The 26682-nt window shown below is 37.8% G+C and overlaps 1 protein-coding gene across 4 annotated transcripts in view; it reads right to left on the bottom strand.

The window, feature by feature from the left end:
* atg5 (ATG5 autophagy related 5 homolog (S. cerevisiae)) overlaps window positions 1-26682 on the bottom strand; it is a 48067-nt gene that overhangs the window by 1872 nt on the left and 19513 nt on the right. For 3 of the 4 annotated variants that reach the window (XM_005739187.1, XM_005739188.1, XM_005739189.1), the window contains exon 7: window positions 20841-20958. In XM_005739187.1, the coding sequence (XP_005739244.1) occupies window positions 20841-20958 (118 nt within the window). Of the gene's footprint in view, window positions 1-3391; window positions 3658-20840; window positions 20959-26682 lie in introns of those variants that run through there. The other variant, XM_005739190.1, reaches the window with a different exon arrangement.

Here is a 26682-nt window from a genome sequence, read left to right as displayed (position 1 = left end):
GTTTTCCAAACTCAGTGTTTAATCTGCCGTTGTTCCTGTAATATACAATTACACTCCCAAAAGAATGCAAAGTATTTCAATCACAATTACACAAATATTGAAAGATTCTTTGACCAAAAAAACCCAACAAAAAACCCAATACACAAAACAGTGATAACTAATTAAGTTAACTGGCAACGGACCAGTAGGTCTAAATTGAAAAGCGCATCCAAGCGAGTAAAATAGTTCATCAATCTGTAAAAACTATACAGGAAAACAGTTCAGAATAGCTTTTTCCCCCCAATGTGGTATTGCAGGTTAAGGGATTGCACATTTTTATCATGAAAGGATTCAGAGAATATGGAAAGATCACAGCATGCAAGCAACTAGGTCCCAGAAGAAATACTAAATAGATGTGATTCTTAGGCCTTGAGGATGCACTGCACAAAGAAATGACAGGTTTCTGTAAAGGAAACCACTGCGATGGCACAGGAACCCTTCTGAAAGCCACAGTCAATGAAGTTGTTATGCAAATTAAACTAATATACCCGAGATCCAGAAACTCCTGAGTCATTAACATTAAGACGAACCGAAGTGTAAAGGTGTAAAGGTGTCTTGTTATGTGAGCAATAGAATCAAGAACGCCGAAGGGCAAAAAACCAGTGTTGATGATGGTAAGCGGAAGCACCGGTGCACAACAATGTGGGTAAGTTGCACATTCGTGCAGTCCCAATAATGCTCAACGGGTTTTGCTGGCATCCAGTCCAACATGTTTTTGCTTGTTAACAGCAAGAAAATGCTAAACCACTGTTTCCACACATCACACATCAACAGCATGGCTTACAGTAAAAGAGGCTGCCTGATAAACTGTCTGCAGTTTAACTGAACAAAACGGGTGCCGATATAAAACAAACAGAGGACATCCCAAAAGAGTGTGAAAGTGCTGCATAAATTAATGAACAGGAGGAAAAAACAAAGGAAAACATCATGTGACAATTTAAAAGCAGAAAGGAGAGAAAGAGAGATGAAAAAAATGAAATAACGTGAGAAAGTCAGAGCAGAGTAGAGAAAAGAAAAGACAACGGTGTCAAAAAGAAACAAGATAAAAGCACAAAGACTAGGAAGCAATGCAGGAGAAGAGAGGAAAAGAGATGCTACCATGAGGTGAGAGAGACCACATCAGATAGTACAGTAATACCACTGGTGTGGTGGATGAGAGAGAGAAAGAAGAGAGAAAGTATGAGTGGAAATGTGAGTGTGTGTTCAGTTAAAAAGCAAAGTGGCAGTTTATTGTTTTTGTTAACCTGTCACAGGATTCGAATTTTAAACTTTCACTCTGACAGTGCGTGGTGAGTGAGAGTCAGCGTCCTTTGGTAACGCCCATCCCTCAAAGGACCACGACTAAAAACACAAAAAAACGAACGTTATGAGAAACAACTTCCTCGACCTTTTCAACTTGCGGAGGTCAGATCGTTCGTCGAGTGTACATTTCTAAAGATTAAATGACAACTTTTAATCTGTAAACTCCTCTAGTTTAACCAATGATCTCTTTATCAGCAGTGGCATGATGTCCTCTGAAGGAGCTCTGTCAAGTCTGAAGAAATGAGGTGTGAATTTGGAAAATTATTTCATTTTAATATGGGAAATTAAGAATAAAACTCCTTTAGCAATTACAAGCACTAGCTTTTTCCTTTCATCTAAACTACCTCAATGTCATAAAAGTAAAAATGGTACAAAAATAAGAAAAGATAATCATGGTAACACAAGAGCAATGAACAGGAGACCACGCCAAGATGACCATCCTTATTACTACTTTTAGCTGTACTTAATACTAAGGCCTTAATAATTAGTACATTTTATATTCTTTCCAACAATTTTTAAGACGCAATTACATTTGTTTTAGCAGATTTTAAAATGTTAAAAAGTTTCTGAATTTTTATATAGATTTATGCAAGTACAGACTTATCCAAGTAGTGGTTGGACGCATGCATACTGCAGCTCAGACTCATTTCAAGCCTCAGACATATTTCTGAAGACCAGAAATGTTTAGAAAAAAAGTATGCACGCATATTTTCTACCACTGAGCTTTAATGATAATCTCTTCTTAGAGTAAGGAACTGACCTCTAGTTTTAATATAATAAATTACAAAATCATTACATTTTTGTAATGTGCAGGGCAGTTTATATAAAGCAACTCAAATTATGTTATCTGTTCATATTTTAATTTCATTAAAGTCATAAATATTCTGACTTCTCTGACCAATAATTCCTTCCTGACTGATATTCATGCTTCAAGACATATTTTTGCAGTGAGCAGGCCAGAAGGTGACAAACCTTTTAATTGGCCATAAAACAGAAACTATGTTTAATATGTCAATTAACATAAAAACAGTCACTATTTTTTGGTCCAGTTCATCGTACAGGCAGAAATGACACTGCAATTCTTTTAGTTTAGATTTGAAATTTTAAACGTGAACTTATTTTTGAGAAACCGTTTTTGAGCTTTTTACCATTTGTACTTTGCATTTGTCTTTGCGTGAGAAAGGCAGACAGTGATTGCCCTTTTCCTGTCTATCACTGTTGTCCTCACACAGACACACACACACATGCACGCACACACACACACATGCACGCACACACACACACACACGCACACACACACACACTGTTGTCCTCATTCAGTTCCACGTAATATCAGGAGGACGGTTAAGACAGAGCGTTAACTGCCGGTCTGAGAAGCAACTCCACCCCACACCTGCTGACTTACTGGCAAACAGAAACATGCAATAAGTTAAAATGAAAAAGCAATGCAAGTTCTCAGCAAAGGTTTGCTTCTGAAGATGGAGGCTGTGCACATTTAGGCCAGACCTGTGAGCTGCCTCTACTGGTGGCAGCTGGAATTTAAATTTAAAAGCTCTTTAACTGCTTTTATGTAATCCAGTATTGGTACTAGTCTTCAAAACAAACCAGAATTGTTTAATCATTTTAGCTAAAGTGCTATTTTAGAGTAACGGTTCATAAGATTACCCCAGCAGATGATTAAAAAAAAAAGAAAAAGAGGAATGGCTTGGCCTCTGCATGCTTATTTTAACTGATGCTATGTGCATGCAGGAAGTCTGGTGAATACAGTTTGTGCATGTGTAAGCATCTAAACAGGACTTTATTTTACAGAAATAAAACTTCTTCTTTTTTTAAGTGTTTTTTCTTTTAAACCTCTGAGCACCTAGAAATGCATTTGAGAAAAGTACAAACCATGTAGATGTGAGAGGAAAAAACAAGTTCTAAACAGTGATAACTATTTTGTTGAATTTTTAATTTATTTATGATTTTTCACCATTCATTTCCAGTACAGCTGTTGGTGGAATTAAATTAATTAATGAAATTAATTAATTAATTAAATAAATTATCTCACAATAGCATTATTAATGCATTTTAAACATAATAAAATCTGTTTGAAGATTCAAGAAGTGCGAAATTAAAAGGATGTGTTGTTTGCACTTCTGGTTAACTGTGCTCAAACCACTTAGCCACAATCTGAAAAAGAAAGAGGATAAAAAAAAACAAAAGTTTTTGTTCTTTTCTTTTTTAAATGTTATTTCTTCTTTGATGACGGCATTTGAAGAGTCCATACTCTGAAGAAAATCATCTTTGGGTGGAGGTCCATTACTTACAGATGAGCTGTTGAGGAAAAAACAGCTGAACTGAAATGTGTTACAAGGAATTTGAAAAGGAGAAAAATGTTACGCAAAAAAGAAAAAAAAAAAGAAAAAAAAAAAGAAATAGTGAATGTACAGCGTGCAACTAAGAAAGGGCAGCTTTTGGTTTAAACTTTACACAAAATCCTTTTAGTAAGGTCGTATTATGGTCTTACAATGCACAATCCTCTCCATAGTGTCATCTATGAGCAGCAAATCTTTAATGTGTATAAACCAAAAAAACAATGAACCTGTGAAAATCGTCAGAGGCTGAAATTGATCATTCTGAATCTGCATTCATTTGTACTGTGAACAGTGAAACAAAGTACATAATTGTGACACCGTGTTAGGGGGGTGGGGAGCAATGATTAACTAACTATTTGGCAATAATGTCCCAAAAAAAAAAAATCATGAGAAAAAGTGCAATTTAGTTCAAAAGCACAGAAAGTAAAAGGTGAGATGCTGCTTAAGTGACAGCAAGAGTGAAAACACACTTTCCCTGGTTCACTCATTTAATCGCGCTCTCTCTCTCTGCTTTACACGCACTCACAGACACAGACACACACACGCCTACACACACACACACAACACGTTTCTGGGTGGTATTTCTTAACCATCACTAACCTTTACCCCTTGCCTGGCAACAGAAAGGCAGATGGGGGCGGAGGAGGCGTATTATCACAGTATCACTATGAGAAATCGGGGAAATTTGCAATGGGCCACACCCCCCAAAAACTCTCATACATCCATACACTACTCAAACACATAAATATTACTTTAGATCATCACTTTAACCACCTGCACCCAAATTAGTCAGACGAATGTGTGCAGTGTCACGCTAAAACCCACACAAATTCATACAGTATTTGGGAAACACATGAGAAAAAAAAGCAGGAAAAGGCAAACTGAATTGCCAGTAAGGTCAGCCTGGGTTGATGACTTTGTCTGCAAAAAACACATCGAACATCTGCACCACTGGAACAGCTGACACATGTTAAGCCAAAAACAATTGACACAGTTAATTAAAACAAGCTTTTTTCCTTTGAACCACAGAAACATATCATATCCGTGTTATATGAGAAGGAAATAGAGAAATAGAGATATCGCATATGTAACCTACTTAATCCTTAACTTTCTAAGATGACTTAAGGTCATCAAAATACAGCAAAAGACTGTCAAAGGAATTGAACTTTGTAGAGTGCTAAAATAGCCTTTAACCACCAGGACATTGTCAAAGCAAGTAAAATTACCTTTTGCCCCTAACATTCTTGCTCATCAAGTTCATTTTATTATGTGCATGAAATACTACTTATCCTCACAACTCTCACCAGCCAACCCGTGCAATCTCCTTGTGATCGGTATATGGCCGTGGCAGCATGAGCAACCTCTGGGTGACCGGCTGGTCACCATAATTAATTACAATCAGTTGCCAAAAGCAAAAAAAAATTCAATGCAATCACCGGACAACCACTGATTTTTTATTTTTTTTTAAACTACTAACCAGGAGGTTGCCATCCTATTTGTAATCTAGTATGACAGAGCCATAAGAAAGCATTTAGTGACTCAGATGATGCCATAAGGATTATGGAATGGACCATAATTAATAAAGAGCTCTTTAAAACCCAAATTAAATGCCACAATCATCTTTTTTCCAACCAGTATGCACTTTTTACACATTTATAACCAGTGTAGAAAAACTAGTTAATCATGCATTTCTTTAGATTTGGAGAGGAAGTCGGAGTACTGAGGAAACCCACGCAGGCACACGGAAAACATGTGAACTCCAAACAGAAAGGCACCAGCCGACCAGGAGTTTCAAACCCAGAGGCTTCTCGCTGTGAGGCGCTAGTAGTAAACCACTGAAAAAAACATGGGTATTTACCAGGAAAGTATATAAAACGGAGGTGTTATGAAAGACACACAATGTGAACTCTGAACTAGAGCGGGGTAGAAAATGAGTTTCTAAGATAGGCTGACACATTTTTATAGTTTATATTATTACAGCTTGATAATATATTATCATATTTTTTTCTGAGAGCCGTGCCAGCGTCTGTATGCCTCTTCTCGTACTACCCTGTCTGACTCACACCCCGCCCCCACACACCCTCTCAATCTCAAGGTTGCTCTCAAAGTTCCCTTGCAGCACAAAGGAGCACAACACAGGTATAGTGGTAAATAACATTTGAATATTGAAATTGGAATTTAATTTAATTGATGTTAAAAATGCATGTGTGCCAATATGGATGCATACATAGTTTTACATAAGTTTTGCATAGTTTGTTGATTTGTAGAAACATGCAACTCCATTTACCTCGCAGAAAATGGAGTTGCTGGTTACCACTGTGAGGCTGTGGCATTTTAGCAGGTTAGTTTGGTTCCTGCTTAACATTTTGAAACACCACAGTAAGACACACAAGCTAGGAAAATGAAGTCGTGGTAAAACCAGCAACTCTTACGCTCTCTCTCATGAGAGCAAGACCAAGTTACTTGTCATGAACTGCTGAGTGAAGCAAAAGGTGAAATGAGTTTATTTGTGAGGTAAAGACCATTAAAAAGGGTAAGAATGGGTTGTCCACAATGTCTTGTTAGAAAGAAATCCCTTCAAACTGAGGTTAAATGACCCATGAGCAAGCATTCTGGCAGTGACACAAACAACAACACTAACCTGTTTTTTAATGCCAAGAAAAAAGGTGGTTATATTCAAGATGGAGAGTTTGATTCCCCCTCAAGCAACCAGAAGTACAGGTATAACCGTCAGAAGATGTGTCACGTACAGAAAAAAAAAAACAGTGCTGAGGAATATCGTACAGGAATAGAGATTTAAAAGTGGTGTTTTCCCGATTTGACTAATACAGTTCTGTGAATCATTCGTGTGACAGCTCTGACCATTAACACCGGGAAAAGATCTTTTTGAAGCCAGCTGACAAGAGTTAACACGCAGATCTAGTCATCAATATCCAGCAGCTCTACTGCTAAGTAATAAATCACCTGCTTTTTTTCCCTGTCATCAGCATTTTAAATTGTATAATTAAACTACATTACTATGCTGTAGTGTGCAATTCCAGCTTATGATTTTCATAAGTACTTTTTACAGACAAGAAGAAAACAATCCATTATTTTAGTATTTTTGGAAAAATATGTTTGGAAAAATGTTTTGTTCAAAGGACAAAAAAAATCCAAGAAACGTAATCAGTGATGATTGTAAATATCTTTAAATCTCTGTAGTGGAAGTTGCTTAGTGGAAGATTTTCCATGTCCAGAAATCATGACCACACCTGCTAAAAAGACCAAACAGAGAGCTTATGGTTTAATAGTAAGTGCTCAGTTGGCTCACTCCAAATCCAAATCAGTTCATTAATAATAACTCGTTTACACAGCAAATAAACAGTATCTATATGAAAATAAAAAAAAAAAAAAAAAAAAAAAAAAGAGTAATTTGTTTGCTGACATACACACACACCCTGTGGTTGAGTAGTACCCAACTGCTGGCCAAGAGAACATGTTTTGTCAACCAAGCGCGGCCAAAGACTATTTAGAAAGACCGCAATGCTGCAGTCTCCTCACAGCAAACAGCGGCTGACTGCATGACTGGCAGCTGGTCAGACTTTCTGGTTGACAGAATGAATTACTAATGACTAACTGGTGGATAAAAATGACTACCTAGCTACTGAATGAAAGCTGGCGAGTCCAACTCTCCACATGGAAACACTTTCTGTGAGTATTACGGAAATCTTACTGATGTACTGAAGTATGCATGCAGGAATTTCGTCTAAGTTACAGTACATATAAATACAATAACTGAAAAATGCCTTGACAGTCACCACACAAAGATCGCTGTGTGACTATTTAAAGAAGGTTCAGTATAGTGCATGCTCATGGACACTTTATTAGGTATACCTGTGTCAAAATGCCTTGGTGGTGTCAGAGGTCAGAGGCCCGTCTGCTTTGGGTAGTGCTCATTGCATACAATGGTACTACTACTACTACTACTACTACTACTACACTTGCTTAACAACTTCACCTATTCAATCCTTGAAAACGAAGACACAAATCCTTTGGGGGTGACATAAGGTGAACACCACAGCTTTGCCTCAACATTGTTGCTCATGTACCCATGATCTGATGGCTGCTTCCAGCAAGATGAAACACGATGTCACAAAGGTCAAATAATGTCAAACGGGTTTCTTGAACATGATTATTAAAATGGCTTCCACAGTCACCAGATTTCAGTCCAATGGAGTATCTTTAGGATGTGGTGGAACGGGAGATTCACATCTTAGATGTGTAGCCAAAAAATCTGCAGTAAATGTGGGGTGTTAATATTATGAAAAAAAACTAGGGCAGTTATAAAGACAAAAGGGTGTCCAAACCTGTACTAGCGAGGTGTACTTAATAAAGTGGCCTCTGATTACATGTTTGAAGACAAGTCATCATGTAATGTTACTGTCTGACACATTTTAATACACCGTTAATAATTTGTTATTCATTTCATTTATGTCATGACATTTTCACAGTCTGGAAGATTCAAAGATTCATGTATATTCTGAAAATAGGATAGTAATTAAAAACAAAGGTGTACGCAAATAAAATGACCTAATGTTCTGATGAAGGCTGCAAGGCTGAAATATTAACATGTCCGTTGACATGGCCAAAATAAATTGGTGAAACTGATTTTCATTAGGTTTTGTAAAGATGCTATCCGTTTTCTTTTTAGGTATTCAACATTGTACCTATATGATTTGGGTTTAGCACCACAGATTGTATATAAAATTTACAATACAGTGGAACCCTGACTTACGAAAATCTTCGACTTCCGAAAGACCCTCGGGAACGAATTAATTTCGTAAGTCGAAGCACCCATTGCGCCTTTTGAGTGAACAATAGGCTAAAGGCTAATTGCTAACTGCAACAACAATACGTCATTCAAGTGGAACAGTGAAGCGCATGTATGAAAGCCAAGGGGGTTGTCACATGATTCGTAAGGCATTGTGGGCATTGTAGGCATTCTGGGCTCAGCCAATCAGAGCCAGCGGCTTTCATTACGCGGGCATTTTGCAGTAACGCGGGCAGAAATATTGCCGTTAAGTGCCTTCGTAACTTGAATTTTTCATTAAATGGGGTATTCGTAAGACGGGGTTCCACTATATGTAGAAAAATATTGCTTAAAACATTTTATTGGATCTTACTGTGAACTTTTGATTTAGCAAATTATTTCTTTAAACTATCATTCTAACATCTTTTAACTTCTGCTCAGTCATATGGGTATATGAAGCCCCTGTACATAATAGAAATAAAGTAGGCAGTATTTTAGATAATGACCCTGAATGCTAGTTTCAATATCTTTTTTCTACAAAACCACTGACCTTTGATAAAAGCTATGGTTTTCATATGTTAACCGTTAACCTGCAGCAGCACAAGAACTGTGATTAGAAAAAATGCGAAATAATATATCTTAATCATAAGTGTCTTGATAGAAATTAATCATCTTTACCACACACTGAGCGTCTGAAAACACTGTGCTAGAGACACATTTGAGTCAGAAACAAAAACACTCCATCCACATTATGTTTTGTGGACTGAGCTTTTATTTGTTTAATGTACAGAAAATACAAACTTAATTTTAGCCCATACATGTAAAACTGACTTGACTTTTGAATTAATGCAACCTTAGCATTACATAAACTGGTCGGCAACACTACAAAAGTTTTAGGACATTTTGATTACCACTTTAAATATAAAACAAGCACAAACTTGCAATCACATTAAACATTATCTCTGTTTAAAATCTGCAATAAGGTGGTTGAGTTTATTAACATCACTGTATTGTGATTACTGCAATGAAAATATCAGTCCTAAATGATATCCCATTATCCATAGTTTATAACTTCTTTGACAAATCAAATTAAATGTGATTGTATATTTAAAAATAGACTGAGAAATATCCATTTAGAATAAGTTACTGTAACCCTATCTCAAGGAGTTTAGTGCCGTGGTTTTGCAAACGAAACCCGTCCCTACCGAGTTTACATTTTTGTTAAACGTATCACTCATACTCATACTTCAGTGACCTGAAGTGGCTACTTTTACTTATGGTGGCAGTGTTGCTGGTCTGCAGCATTCAGATGTGTATTAACACAATGAAAAGACATGGTCTTAGAGAAGCAATTGTTGCTGTCCATCAGTGGGGTTATAACAGATCACACAATTTGAAGTTTGTTACCCTACAGTGAAAAAGTCCCACAAAGCTGGTTTTGTTCATCTGGACGCAGCATTTTCAGTGAGAGGAACGCTATATCACACTTCTAAGTGACTTCCTCAGTCTCAGCTGACAGCAGGTTTCCCCAAAGTTATACACGGTACAACAACTGAAACTAGTGCCGTTACCTAACAATGAGCCATGAGCTCAGTTTCATGATCATAAATATGCAGATTCTCATGATCACTGTTCAATGACCATGAGAATTCTCTGTTAAGCAATGGTGCTAGTTTTAAATGTTGTGCAACGATGCTATTTATGAGGCTGGGGAAAGCTGCAGTCAGCTGACACTAAGTCACTTGAATGAGTGATGAAACATTTCTCTTACTGATAACACCGTTTATAGAGAAACCAAATTGACTTTCTAGGATTTTCTGACCTTGGTTATTTAGCAAAAATCTAGCTATAAAGTGACAAAGATGAAAGAGAACTTTGCAAATAAAAAATAAAAAAACCCACCCAAAAACAAGACAGAGCTACATTTCAGACTTTAGAGGCCTCAGTTAACATGTTAAATCCTGTAATTCATGACAGTCAAATCATGAAAAGGAATGAACAAGTGTGGCTTATTTGGCATTGCCAGGGGAATGCCCCACAGGACCTGCGCACCTTGCAGTGTAAACCATTGAGTAAACCATGGACTCTTCTGTATACCAAAGGATTCTTGGGTCAACTGCGGGGCCATCTACAACTAAAACTTGCCAAAAATCATGCAACAGAAAAATAATCCAAAGCATACCAATAAATATACATAACAACCAAAAAAACGAAGAAATAATATGTTGTAATAGCCTGAACTCCAGACCTCAGCTGGGTTGCTTGAGCAATTTTGATAATGATATGTACTGATAATTTATCAGTACATATGCATATTTTTATATCAATGTATAAATACAAAGCTGACACTTGTGAGACTTTAGAGGTGTGAGCATCACGGCAGATGCCTTTGTGTCAAAGTATCTGAGGATAAAACACAGAAAAGCATGAAGGAGATTTTCCTGGTCTGGCTTTTTATAGCAGATAACTGTGTTAAAAATATTCTGCAGTAGATCAAAAATGGAAGAAAACATGAATCAACATATGAACATTAACTGATGCTGCTGAAGTGAAGCAGGGCAAAGTTACAAAGCTAAGCATTTTGCAATTTGGGATCATTTGTAAAAGTTTACATATCTTCGATACTGAACAGCATAAAGCCTTTCTTGTGGGAGGTCATTAAAAAAACAAAACAAAAACAGCAGCATAATGGTGGAAGTGTGATTTTATTATGGTGGAAGCAAAACAGCAAAAGTAAGAGGGAATTAATGACAATGTTTATCAAATGTGAAGTGTAGTTTTAGCTGGTTCACTGAATTTGGGTCAGAGAGTGACAAAACCTCCAGCATCAGAATCTGTGAGATGTTGGCTTTCAGCCCCAATGGCGTGTCCGTGTGTGTAAACGATCCGTGTTTTGTGTTTACGTCTTTTACCTGCTCTCATTTGCTGTTTTAGCTGTTTGGTGGTTGTTGAAATAGTTTTGTGAGCTTTAACCTGAGATTCTGGCGTTTCTGGGAAAATACATTTAGATTTAAAAATCGATTCAGGATTCAATGCATCGATATCATTTTATTCAAGCTAAAAAAAATTTATCGTAAAATCTATTTTAATTAAAATGCTGATGCAGGACCTCAAGAGAGCAGTGCTTATAACCCGATCATATTGTCCACAATAATAAAAGTATTCATTTTCACGTGATGTAAAAGTGTTAACAATTTAAGTAAAGTTATCAGTGATATAATGATTCTGTGTATCTACTTTTGCTTTTGCACAAACAACAAGACAAAACCAGACATGTTTGAGAATGAAAGCGATGTGTCAGCCTGTGATGATTGTTAATTAGAAGTGAGCTTCTTGAACCTCTGACAAAGCACAATACTCTGAAAGATATGCAAAGAAAGTGTTGCCACTACAGGTGTAAACAACAAATTTGTTTCAACAGATGGCAAAGACTCAACATCAAGTACAACCAGATTATGAGGGAGGAGTATGGTATCATATTTATGTCAATAATTCCATAGAAGAGACGCTAGAAGCTGGTGATATGCAGCCCAAATGTAAGCAAATGACTCAACAGACCATTGCTGGAGAGCTCATAAATTATCACTTCATATGACAGTAAGAACAAACTGTAGCTGGAAATTAATCACAAAATTACACGGTAGAAAAGCAGCTGATTAAAGAGCTCAATTCAAGTTACAACATCCCAGTTTCAATTTTATTATGTGGCAAATTACTCATTCACACCTGAATGCATGGCAGGTTTGCTAAAAGAAAAAACAGTGCAACTCTTGCATCATTTACTGCTAATACATTTGAAGGGCAGCAGGACCAGTACGTGAGTCAGTGTGCAAGAGTTATTGTTGTTGTTTTGTGTTTTTAATTATATGAAAATCCTACACAGGCTGGTAAAACTAAAGTGTTATTTTATACTTTTACACTTGAAGTTGCCGTGTCTATTGCACCATAATGCTGCTGCTGCTGGTGGTGGCACCTTGTGGTAAAAAATTCACACTTTGAATTGCGTCATCATTGACAGTAAAACTGGAAAGGATGGGTGGAAATTGCCATTCATTTTACAATGTTCACTGTCCACCCCCCGACATAGAGGTCGGCTATTTAGGATGTGTAATACTCTTGAAACATAGTGAGAAACCTACTAAACATTATGTAGATAAGATAAACTATGGCAACCATGAGTAAACAAACAAGTGTATATGTTATTTCAGAGAAAGTAAAACACATTATTGACTAGCATCTTCCTCGTTATGTGGGAGGGGTGAAGATGGATGTTAACTTTCACCCTCTGAGTGTGTTTACCCATGCTGTGAAGTGTAGCCCTGACATTCTCCCAGTCTTAATGTCACACGATTTATATCATTATATTATCAACAACCCCTTACATGTTATTGAACAAGATGTGAAGGCCCACAAAAACGTGAATGCTTATCAGTACATTTATAATATGAAGCGCCTTGAGGCGACTTATGTTGTGATTTGGCGCTATATAAATAAAATTGAATTGAATTGAATCAGTATTTTGTGTGAAGATGGGCATTCCATTTTGATATTGATACATCTGTGCATTATCCTTTAAACTGTCAACATAGCTCATTTGTGATTAACAATGATAACAATAATACTGAGGTAACTTGTTAAAGATAGCCATAATTTTCTGTCAGTAAGCGCTGCTGTTAGTTTACCTGTATTATCCGTGAATAGTTCACCCCTATTCACGATTAACACAGGAACTTTTTTTTTGACGTGGCTCTATCATGAGCAGACTTGCACTTAACAAATAAACTATCTAATGATGTGACGTAATCAAAATGCTGATCAAAGGGAAAGCAGTTCAAACTTTTAAGACGCTAAAGTCTAATGCTAGCTGACATGATGTTACCTTGTAGAGTTATGTTGTTGATTAGCCATCAACAGTCAGCTGTCCAAAGATGGGAGGGTCGCATGACTTATCTGCTGACGATAACTTATTGTGATAATATCAAAATTTAATTAAATATGTTCATATAGGATTTCTTATGTTAGAACCCAAACTTCAGTTCATGAGTGAGACTGAAACAGAAAAGTGATTTAAAAAACCCTCTTTCTGTCCTTGATGCAGAATATAGGGAGATTGTGAGGCAGAAAAAAAGAAGTAGTCATAATTTCTATGTAAACTTTCTGAGTGACAGGATATGATCGCTACCACTTATCACATCCAATATGGTGCCCGTGACATCACGTCCAAAACGTCCATATTGTCAGAAATACTATTATCAATTTCGTTTAAATATAGTGCTGTAATTTTGAGGCTATATTACTATATAATATATAATGAGGCTTACATCAAGTTATTACTGCTAAGTGGTTTTACAAGTAACTGAATCATGGTATGTGCCTATTTTCTTTCACAAAGTGCTTGTGCATTTTGTCTTGATTTTTTTAATTAAATAAATAATGACAAGATGCAATATTTTGTTCATGTGTTTTTCATCTGAGCTATGTCTTTTTAACACCTTGTGAAGACTAGACAAAATCAGTCTGAAAGAATTAGGCAAACGAAAACATGGTCTCAATGCAAAATGAATGATATATATCTATACAGGGGGTGCAAATAGCAGCATTGTGTGCTGAAAATTTACTCTGAAAATGTAGATTTAAAACATTTATAATAATACAGTATTTTGTTAGCTCCTCTTATTCATAAATGCATATTTAAGACTCTTTAAGGATGTGGAAAAACCTTGTACATGACAAAATTTTAACATCACCGATCCTACCAGCACAAGCAGTGCATTCATGTTTCCATTTGCTTAAGGTGTACAAGGCAATAGAAATTTTTATCAAAACATTCACATGCATCGCAGTCTTTTACAGTAAAGCTGTACGGATAGAATTAGAAAGCAGAAGATCTCAGCTGACCACATTTTAATCAACAATAGAAAGAGTCATCAAGCAGGCTTTCAAGCCATTCTGAATTCCCCTGTCTGGTGCACATCTCAGACGCCCCCGCACATGAACCATAACCCACTATATCTGCTGTATCAAAACAGCCACTGAAACCTACACTTCCCCTCGAGCCTCCGAACCAAGCCGAACCGTATGGGGAAGCCTGCCAATAGTGAGTGGGCTGTACCAAATATGTTACTGAAATGGGTGAACGTGGGAGGAGGAAAGAGGGTGCGCTGAGAGATCGCTGTGTGGATTTGTCACTCAAATAAGAGGGGGGTTGGTCAGGGTGGGGCTGTGGGGGCTATGATGAGGTAGGGGTTTTCCTACGATTATTCATGGACAATAATCAATGCAAGGGTTTTTCATGATTGTGCTCGCCTCCGATAAAAACCTGCAACTTCGCTTACAAGAACTGTCTGTCAAACACATGTCATGTGTGGGCAGCGTCACCCTTCAGGCTGTGATTTCTGTGGCAAATCTAAGCCAAATTCCTAACAAAAGCTTGCTCAGTAAGACACCTGGTACCAAAAAAAAAAACAAAAAAAACCTAAATAGATGAGACAGCTTCAGCACACGTCAGTGTTGACCGCTGCTTACAGGAAAATGTTGCTTTGGGTTTGTTTCCCGCAGTGTGGAGGGAACGAAAGCCTAACGGCAAATCAGGCTTTTCGGCCACCACAGAGAATGATTTGGGAATCCCCTTTTTGTATGTCTTAATTCAAGCCACCTCTATTTGTTTGCTACAACTGGTTTCTGGATCCTAGCAGGGTCAGCACCAATCCTCTCTCAGACATAACAGAGGAGGAGTTTGTTTGAAAAACCCTTGTTATTTGATGTTTGAAAGATCACACAGATGTAGAGCACCCCAGATTTTCTTTTTGTTCGAGTGCCGGCATAAAAAGAGAAAGGTTCTCTGAACTCTTCAAGAATAGTACCAGCAAACCCCCTCCCCCCAAACATCACCACCCCACCCAGTCGCTGAACACAAGTCCCGGTCTCACTAATCCAAACATGCCGCCATAATCCCTGGCTATCACCCAACTCATCTAGCAGCCAAGGAAGACGTGGAAACCAAACAAACGACAAGAGACAAAAGGCCACTTTCACCTTGATCAAGAAGGCAGGCTGGCGGACCCCTCTGGGAGGGAGGAGAGCAAAGAAAAGCAGATTTAACGTCAAAGACATGAAAGACATCGAAAGCAGACAGGGAAGATGAAGACTACACCTGAGATAGAGATAGATGATCAAAGAGGAAAATTGAGCCTTAGATCAGGAAAACTATACAGACAGAAAAACAAAAAGCAAAGCAGAACAAGGAAGATTTATCTGCCACTACTTCCATTCTTCAAACAGTCAAAAAAGCAAAGCTTAAAATACGGCAATGACTACAATGCATATAAAATGAACTTCTAACAACTTTCTTAAACTGTGACGGAATCTATGACAGCTGTTACGGTGCAGTACAGAGATGCCGCGTCTTGGCTGGATTTCACTGAAACTAAAGACATTGTACTTGCCGAGTTTCAAGCCTCTAAAGGCTGTGAAACTATGACAACACAAAAGACACGCACTGTACAAGGACAGATTATGATTTCTGAATTACTTTTTCACTTAAAGCTTTAGTTATTAATACTAGGTCAGGAGAATTTCTTGGTAATCCAGAGACTCTGTTAGACAACAAACGACAAGTGCACACCATCCACTTTTGTCATTCTCTGTTACAATTCATAATCTGCCACAGAAACGCAGTGCGCTACCCTACAGCTACACTACAACACTATCCAATCTTAAAACTCTAAGAACTCATACAACTCATGATTCTGGCCGCTGACTTTAGGGGTTGTTGCAGCAGATCATCTGTACCCATAGCAGCCTGTCCCTAGCATGCTCCACCAACTAACATGTTCTCCTTCACTGGTTCTCTGCATCAACAAATCTTCTCTGTGGCATTTTTCTATTCCTAATGCCTGGCAGCTCCATATTCAGCATCCTTTACTTTATACATTCTTCCATCCTCTATACAAGTTCAAACGGTCTCAGCCCTGCCTCTCTTACTTTGTCTCCAAACTGCTCCACTTATGCTGTTCCTCTGATATAGTGATTTCAATTCCTGTCCATGCTGGGTGCTCCAAACAATATATTTTACCATATTGCTGCTAAGGCCCCAACACCATATTTTTGGCTCTGGAACGTAAAGTTAATGGCTATGCTCTGTAGCAGGTAGGGTGCTACCTCTCTATCTCCAATATTTACTTACTTTTAAGTCTGCTTTTGGGCTTTTAACCAACTCTTAAAGTAAATATCTTGTGCTTTGCGTTTTCCCATTTACTGATAAGTGGGTAATGTACAATGGATGTTAAAGGCTTTGTTCAACTGGGCTTTGAGGCTATAGAGGGGTGAGGGTGAACCAAAACAGTGAAGAAGCCGGCATCACACCCTAAACCCTTCGCACCATTTTTGTCGACATATACTAAAAAGCACTACTCTATTGTTTTATTTGAATTATTTTTGAGTGTACTAGCTGCAGAAGATGTGTTTTGTGTGCTGTGTTATTTGTTGCATAGAATTGGATAAATCTAACATCTTGGGTTACTTTGATACAAGCAAATCTTGCAGTGGCTTGGTGCCGAAATAAAACTAATTACATACTTTAGGAGATTTAAAATATGATAATAATCAAGCTTTTTAGTGCTATTGTGTATTTAATGTAAAAATTTTTTACATTTTCTGTAAATTCTGTGAATCTCAGGCAACTCAACTTGAGTGAAGTGTTTGCAGCTGGGCGTCGTCTACCTGGAGTCGAGTGTTTTGACCGATGCATGAAACTAGGGCTGTTCGATATAACGATGTATATCGGATGACAATATAAAAATGTCGTTTTTCATCGTTTCATTTAAAACTATCTTTTGTTTCGTGGTGTCGCAAAATAAACTGTTTACGGCAATATTTTTTCATGGTTTTGATGGTCACTGCAGTGGCTATATTAATTTGTTAAAGTTCTCTCTTTCTCTTATATTTAATATAACCACACTACAGGCGGACAAGCGCCTGTTTTTATGCGTTGTCGTTAGCAACAACGACAGTAAAACCATCGCATGTCCGCTTGTTTATTTTCCACATAAACCTTTCACAATAAAGCTCAAGATCCTGTTGAGACTTTTCAAAATAAACTGAATCACGTGAAAGAGTATGCAGAGTATTTACCGATGAGAAGAAAAAAAAGAGCCGTCAGGTGCTAAAAAATAAACCTTAGACTCAAACGTTAGAACAGGCTTTTCCCCACAGCACGCCGTGTAATAAATACTCACAAAGAAAACGGCGGCCGTTACAACTTATGTCTAAAAATGTATAGGTTCATGCATTGGTTAAAACACTCGACTCCAGCTACATGACGCCCAGCTGGAAACACTTCACACAAGTCGAGCTGCCCAAGATTCACTGAATTTACAGAAAATGTTAAATTTTTGTGATTTATATCGTTATTGGGACGATAGATGTCTTATATCAGGATATGAGATTTTGGTCATATCGCACAGCCCTACATGAAACTACATTTTTAGATGTAAGTTGTAACAGCCGCCATTTTCTTTGTCAGTATTTATTACACGGCATGCTGCTGGAAAAAGCCTGTTCTAACATTTGAGTCTAAGGTTTATTTTGAGCACCTGACGGCTCTTTTCTGTCCATGTCCCACTTTTCAGAACCAAACCATGTCCATGTCAGAGGTAGCCCCTCGTTTAGAAATAAGGTCCTTGATTTGTTTTGACTGGTCCTTCTGTTTGTCATCATTTCAGTTTATTTTGGAAAACCTCAACAGGATCTTCAGCTTTATTGTGAAAGGTTTATGTAGAAAATAAGTGGACGGCAAGCGCTGGGTTTACTGTCATTGTTGCTAACAACAAAGTAAAAACAGTCGCTTGTTGTCCGTAGTTTAGTTATTTTAAATATAAGAGAAAGAGAGAACTTAACAAAAAGTAATAGGTGCATGTGAACATATTGGCCAGATTTTTACTTTTATAGTCATGTTTTTATTTTGGGGGACCTACACGTCCCTAGCTGGCTAGTTTTCTTCAATGGCTGCTCTATATCCTTGCGGAAAGCCCTAAATGTAAACAATCAGGGCGAGACAGAAAGAGAGTGAATGTTAAATAGACAGTTAGGCAGACAGAGGGAGAAGGGGGGCTGTTAATGGTTTTGTCTCTTTCATGCAGGTGAGTTTCCTGTGGGTCCTCTGTCCTAACACACTATTGTGTCCTTATCTACTTCCTCTCTCCTCCTGCGCAGACACTGCCTGTTTAGACTGCTGCTGCTCTCTTTCTCCTCCTCTCCTCTTATCTCTTCTTTCATTATTTCCATGCCTCCATCACAGCTGCAAGTAAACTGTGTATGCCACAGGTGAACAAAGCCTTTATACCACACTAGGTGTCATTTTATGTATATGCAACTGGCATTGCTCTTTCAGTTCACTTTATTTAAAAATAATAATAATAATAATAATAAGAATTAAAAAAAAGGATAAACATGTTGTTTGTAACTTTTTCCCCAAGTGGTCACTTTACAGAACATAGCCATTATCTTTAGGTTCCAGAGCTCAAAATATCATATTGTGGCCTTAGCAGACATCTCAGATTACTGCCCCAAAACCTGGACATAAAGTAAGTAAATCTCAGCATATTGATCCATTTCTCTCCTTATTCTTAAAACTGTAACACAGGCAACACAGGCATTCAAACTCATTTTACATCGTGGCCCAAATATAGCCCACTTTGATCTCAAGTGGACTAGACCAGTGAAAATGACCCTTTCTGTCAGTGTTAAGAGGTTCAACGACACACTGAATCCCTGGTATATTCTAATATAAAAAAGAAGTCTAATTTCAACAATACATTTCAGTTTTTTCTAGAGATGAAGAAATTCTGCTGTGGGAAATGAAAGACGTCTTTCAGCATGACTCTTAAATGTGTACAAGAAGAGAAAAGTTTCCGTTAGCTCATTGCACACTTTCCTGTGAAAAGTTATTGTTAAATGGCAGAATATGTTCTTTTTAAAAAACATAAAATAAAAATAAATTATTTTACTGAAAACCCACTGCAAAAATCATACATTTTTAGTGTATTTTTAGTGTAGTTGATAGTGAGAAACAGGTGTTGTCATTTGTACCAAACATCCCCCCCCCCCTTCTTTTATTAAGATTACAGCTCACCTCAAGACTTTATGTCACATGACTTTGTCTCTTAGGCTACGTTCACACTGCATGTGAAAGCGTATCAAATCCGACTTTTTGACCCTATTCGACCCATATCCAATCATGGTATGACAGTTTGAACAGTCCAAATCCGATGTTTTGAAATCCGAGCGGGGTCACTGAATCCGATACATATCTGACGTTTTAGAAAGCGACTGCTGTTTGAATGGTCATGTCGCAATAAATCCGTCTTTTACGTCACTGACACAAGACAGACGCCAATTATCAGTGCCGGAGAAGACAAACGAGAAAGCATGGCAGCGGAAACCGGTGACGGAGCAAGGCATATGGGGAGACAATTCTATTCAAGCTAAATGACTCTGTGTCCATATATACCTCTGGTAGCAGCGCCTGCTCCAAACAAGCCCATTGTTAAAACACGCACTCTCTTTTTTCTCAGTGTTCTTCTTTCTCTAATTAATTTGTCAAAATTCTGTCGGTTTCGACTGTGCAAAAATTGTTAGACGGCTGCAACAACACCTACTAGCTCTGTAGCCGCCACTTTTACTTCCGTAAGCAGAGCGCGTTGTGTGTCTTCTTTTGCGCATGCAGGCTGCTTTGAGGGCCGTGAACCGTTCACACTAGAGCGTGTTTGCTGTCACATTTTATTTTGTAGTGTGAAGAACCACACACACAAAAAAAATCAGATTTGATCAAAAAATTGGAATTGAGCATTAAGACCTGCAGTGTGAATATAGCCTTAATGACTCACAACTCTTTATCTACCCATCCCCATATCTATTCACATTTTCTGGCAACTACCACCGTTTTTCTTCACCGAGACCATCTCATGGTTATATTACCTTATTATCTCTGAGAATGAATCTCAGACATGTCTCATGTAGCAGCATAAAAAAAAAGAAGAAGAAGAAGAAGGGATCCTTTCTTTTCTCCTCTCACTTCTGGAATATAGCATGACCCACATTTGATAAGAAAACCAAAGATAACACATTCTGTTACTTCTTGTGTTAACTGGTGGCGATGTCGGCATTACAGTCTTGTGTGTTTATGTTAGTGATGTTATGCTTGTATTATTCCTGATGGCATTGCCATTATCTGTTATTAAGGAGATGCAAATGTGACTCCGCTGCTGACTACAAAAAAAAAAAAAAAAAAAAAAGTGAAGACACAACATTTCACCCACTCCCTCACTTCGAACTTGCCTGTGTGTACCACTTACCATCATTTGTTATAGCAGCTGGGTACATTTCCTTTAGCAGGTCACCAAGGGTGTATGCATTGCCTTCAGGTGAAACTGGTCGAAACAGCTTCTGGATGAATGGCCTATCGCTCATTGCCTGTAAGTAATGAGAGTAGAGGAAAGTATAGAATCATAACTATAGTATATCAAACATGAAATTTGAGTTTAACATCAAAGTTTTCGGTAATAGTTCTCTGGGCTTCTTGAGGGACATTCATTGCTCTTCTTTGGATGTTGGCTGCCTTCTGTTCTGTTCAGTAATGCCTCTGGAGAGGCCAATCCATGACTGAGTGTTCAGTTGTTTTTTGTTCTACCCTGGTACACTTTTACTGCACTGGTGTTGTGTTTGGACAACAGTGAGTGTAGGCACTCAATGCTGAACTGATGAAAATTTCATATTCTCCCATTCATAATACCTGCTGCCACTGATTTCCAATCTAGTTCTTGTATACTTTGGCATACTTCAGCCTTTTCACCTCCATAAAAATAGCTTATTGAAGGCTACCGTTCCAATGAGACCATTTCTGACGAGGCTTTAGTGAACACTAGATGAATTAACCAGAGGCTCAGACGTTAGGTCATTGCTAGTTCATAACTTCAAGTCAGACATTAAATATTGATATTCATTCCAACTTCCATGCTAAGGAAAACTAATAAAATTTCAATATTTTACTCATCAGACATGTGATATTAATTTGAAAAATTCCTGGGAAATGCAGACAAAATATCCCGTAAGTGGGCCATTTTAACGTGAGAAAACACCAGAGGAAATTTTAAGGCGAGAAAGAGTTCACAAGGTTAAGATGGAGGAAGAAGTCCAAAACACTAAGCACGCAAATGCTGTGAATAAACAGTGTTCTGAGCTCAGCTGAGAATGTGTTGCTTTGATGAGCTTGACTGCTTAGAATGTGATTTAGCAATCTACTGCATTTCAACATATGTTACAAGTGATGCTGACATGTTTTACCAATTTGAACAAGCCTGGAAATCATTAAAGAGTGCTTTAGTATGTACTTGGCAGAAAAATCAGCTTCTACCAAAACTAAAAGCTCATCTGGCTCATCCTCAGGTTCTCAGAAGCAGAGAATAGTTCAGTGAACCATAGAATTAAATGACATCTTTTATTGTTTCATGATAGGAATACTCTTCTCCAAGAGATGGTTTGAGGTTATGGAGAAGGTGGTTTTCTCAGTAAACTGGGTTCTTTCTCGCTGTTCCACAAAAGTGCTGCTGCATAGTGAATAACAAATAAACTGAACAAATATTTGATCAAAAACCAAATAATGAAAAGCAGAAAACTGAAGAAAACTCGCTAATTATTATTTATCTTCGCCGTTCCTTGTTTCCCGTTTACCCACATTTTGTACATTCCTTCTACGATAAGAGCTTTACTGTCTCAGTAAGACAGTTCTGGGTAACAGTGACCGCTAAAAGCCCAACATGTAAACTAAGCAACTATTTATAGGGCAGTGAACAAATGTGACGTATGTAGCAAATATCCCTGAGAGTGTTCATCACAGGTCTTCAGATGCTGCAGATTGCTCAACCAGCCACCACATTCCCTGAGTGAGATGTGTGGGAAATTACCAGGAGGCAGCACAAAAAAAACGCAGTAGACAGTGTCAGAAGCCGATAATGGACTTTGATTCAAGAGAGTCTTTCCTGCCATATTGGCATGCCCTTTGTCACAAATGAATGTCACTACTTTCAAAAATAGTGAGCCAATGAAAACAAAACTTTCTCTTCAGTGATGAAAAATGCACGATTGGTTTTAAAATGGTAGATGGGCTGGCTCTTATGTAGACTCACACCACACCGCTTTATACAACATGCCTCACCCACCCATACGAGCATTTTTTCTACACCTAAATGCTATCTAGTATTCATACATGAATAATTGGATCAGAGAGCAACTTAGGGTTCAGTATCTTGTCCAAGAATACATGGGCTTACAGACTGGAGCAGCCTGGGATCAAACCTGCTCAGGATGACCTGCTCATTCCTCTGAGCTACAGCCACCCCAATATGTGATGTTAACAGCAAATAAAATAAACACAAATAAGAATACATTTACAAATAGCATCGTTTTACCTGTTAGGATAAAAACTTTAAACTGTAGAAATCACCTAACTTAAAACCACACTTCAAAATATAAAAACATTTTTCTCTCCTCTACACCAGTCTAGGTAGAAACCCACTCTTTGTGGTTTCTTCCTGTTGAAAGATTTTTTCGACTCCACTACTGCCAAGCACTAAAAGGGAAATGTTGGTTTCCACCCAACTATATAAAGTGCCAAAAAAAGTATTTTCACTTTTTAAATCATTATTAGTGAATAATAATAATAAATATCTAGGGCAAAATATCTGTGTGCCTAAAAGTGATATACCACTTCCATGCACTTGCAATATCTGTAAAAAGGCATACAAAAAGCACAGCTGCACAATGATTTATTCATAACACCATAAAAATATTGTGACACCCCTAGAATACCCCTGAAGTGTATTAAATGTGATTCTAGTACGTAAGCATCTATGTTCTTCGTAAGGGTTTTTCTCCCTATCGCTTCAGAATCAAGTTAAAAATTCATTAGTTCTTGTTACAGTGACCCATGTCCTCTGGACTCAATCCAGATGTCAGCAACTCTTTGTGACTTTTGTGTGCCATTTGATTGATGAAGCGAAACATTACACCATAAATTTTTATTTTAAATGGTTGTATGTTTGACTGAAAATTAACCAATTACTGAAATCAAGAGAAGCAAACTTGTGCACCACACCCGTTTGCAACAAAGCATGAATGCTGTATTTGCTACATGTTGTCCTAATCTGTAAATCATCAAAAGGAAAAGCACTCCCATGTATGCTCGCTTTTGTATCAAGTATTATAATAAAGCGAATAATTGACTAGGACAATGAAAAAAAAAAATCATCTGCAAAGATTATATCTCCTTTTCACTTAAATTTTGAAATTAATTAGATTATTGCCTATCCCCAATTATCCAATTATTAAATAATGAAAACAGCTGTAGTCATAAAGTCAGTTTTAAAATGTGTGTACATCACAAAATAGCATCTTTTTAATTGTATGCATTGTATTGCATAAAACTATGCAATCATTTTATTACAATTAAATTCCACTGGGGAATTTTGGGCCTTTCTCTACCTGCTGAGCATTGTAAGACAATGGAAGAAATGTGTCCTCACAAAGAAAAACCTAGTACAGGCAGATACCCAACCTGAGGTGTCAAACGGAGAGTCTGACACACTATAGGGCTAATCATGGAGCCGTAAAAAGGAAACCAGCAAGGACAGGGATCGAATAACCGAGTGGTAACTACGCACCACAGAGCCAGGCGTGAACCAGCAAGAAGAAGCTTGCAGTAGAGGTGCGAAGCCTATGCTCAAGTTACACAGAAAAACTGAGTCACTGACAGGAAGCATGGCCTTTCGTGCGGGATCATCTCCAAGGGCCAGAGCAGAGAGAGTGTGCTAAGTGACAGCTACTTCATTGCATTTTTAAATTGGCATCATGAATTATTGAGCCAGTTGGCGTACAAAGAAGGTGCTATTGATCCCTTGGGAGAGAAGCGTGATACTGTTTGGATGAAGACACTTTTCTTTTTAGCTGGCATGACACCTTAGCTGCTACAGCAGCCCATGACAACAAAAAGAGGGCGAGGTGTCACTGGGATTCAGGTGAAAAGAGATGAACCGCTCTCGCTGAGTGAAAAGAACAGTGGAACTCAAGACGTCGGCTAATTGATGGAGGAGATTCAATCCACCTAATTGAAGGCAAAACAATGGATGACGCCTAAAGCACTGTCAATCCATATGTGTTTCTACAGACTGAGTGGGGTGAGGCAAAGGATTACCACTGAACTCTGAGACCATCCATTGGTATATTAAAGTTCCAACTTCATTTTCCTCAGAGCTTGACATGGACACCTACGGAGGAAAAACTATCACACGACACTGACACGTTTGACAGAAGTGGACTTTTGATACACTGTTTTACTTTGGTCTCTGTGGCATCACCAACATTTAAGCACTGAAAAACAACAACTACAAACAGCAGTTTGCATTTATTTAATAATCTAGAAGATAACATAATACATCAACTATGGTTACTTCTGAAAAAAAAATCAAACATATCAGTTAATATAAATTTTGCTAGTACCTTAGTCTGTGCATGAGGCTAGAGTAACAAGGGCTATAAATTACCTTTTTTTTTTTAAACCAACGTTATTGCTTTTGTGCTCACAGCTATAAAAAGTCATGTTGAAAAATAGGTAGTTATGGCAACTAGTAGTCTTGCTAGCAGGTCATTCTACCATAGCTAGCTAGTGCTGCCTTTTCCATGACTTAAATGGGAACTGGAATCCAAAGTTATCCCAGACAGAGAATACCCTAACACCAAGCGATATATACAAAATAACTAGGGGTGGGGGTTTAACGTGCTATTTTCGATTAATTAGTTTGAAAAAAGTAAAGCATCTAAATGCACTTTGCATTACAAAGGAAAACTTTTGTCAATGCATGATTTCATGGTATACCGATTATGCTAGCAGTTTGAGTACCAACAAAAAGTGTCAGCAGACCAAACTTGAGGAAATGGCTGGCTTCAGGACCAGAAACAAGAGGAAATTAATAAGTCAACATCGGACAAAGTTGCAAATTCTCTCGCAAAATGGATTGGTCTGGACTGTCAGTGGTAGAACATAGGGGGTTAGAAAATGCGCTACAGATTCAGATGAGGAAGCCCTGTGTAACCATCAGCAAGACAGACTACAGTGGTAGTCCAGACGAGCAGGGACCCACCCACAGCTTTCTGTCCTGGCCTGAAACTATTTGATTAGTCCTGCCACTTCTGCCCCATGTGAGAGACTTGCAGGTCACATAGTAACAAAAATGCGAACTTGAGCTCTGAAAATGTGAACAGGCTAGTTTGTCTAAGGCTACGTTCACACTGCAGGCGAAAGCGCATCAAATCCGATTTTTTTGACCCTATGCAACCCATATCAGATCATGGTATGACAGTGTGAACGACACAAATCCGATATTTTCAAATCCGATCTGGGTCACTTTTGTATGTGGTACTGAATCCGATACATATCCGATGTCTTAGAATAGTCATGTCGCATTAAATCCGTCTTTTACGTCACCGACACAAGACAGACGCCAATTATCAGCTCCGGAGAAGCACCCAATAAGACATCGCGAACGCTTCCTGGCCATCCAGCGTAGATGTCAGTGAAACTGTTGGGAAGACAACGTTGGAAAAACGTGAACATTTTATTTATACTGTATAATCTGCAGATTCTGACAGGATTCTGCGACTATCCTTTGAAGCACCGCTCCTCTAAAACAGCAATAAGGATAATTATTAGGTTATTTACATTATTATGTAAAAAACAAAATAACTTGGGAAACGTAAAGTCCGAAGTCTTTATATTAACCCTTTAAGACCTACCATAGAACCAAGTCCGCCACAGCTTATATTATATTTTTACATGCTGTAGAGCCATTTTTGGGAGCTTTTCAAGTTGCTATAGATCAATACAACCATTACAGCCTAAATTCTAATATTAAGCATGCATAAAGTGCGTAGTAATTACATAAATTGCAAAAAAGTGCAATAAACTACAAAAAAATTGAAAATCGTTTTTGTTTTTTAACATATATTTCTAGTTAGAGAAATTTAAGAGGCTTATCCCTCAAAACTGTAAATACAAAAAAGTTGCACAAAATAGTTTCCCACCACAGGAAATTTATTTTGAGTTTCTTCATAGTTTTATTTTTGAAATACACCAATTTCTACACA

This window comes from Pundamilia nyererei, unplaced genomic scaffold, assembly GCF_000239375.1.
Source record: "Pundamilia nyererei isolate P.nyererei 1_Seehausen unplaced genomic scaffold, PunNye1.0 scaffold00090, whole genome shotgun sequence".
Classification (NCBI taxonomy): domain Eukaryota; kingdom Metazoa; phylum Chordata; class Actinopteri; order Cichliformes; family Cichlidae; genus Pundamilia; species Pundamilia nyererei.
The sequence above is the reverse complement of the archived record's forward strand: the minus strand, read 5'-3'. Positions and strand labels throughout refer to the sequence as shown.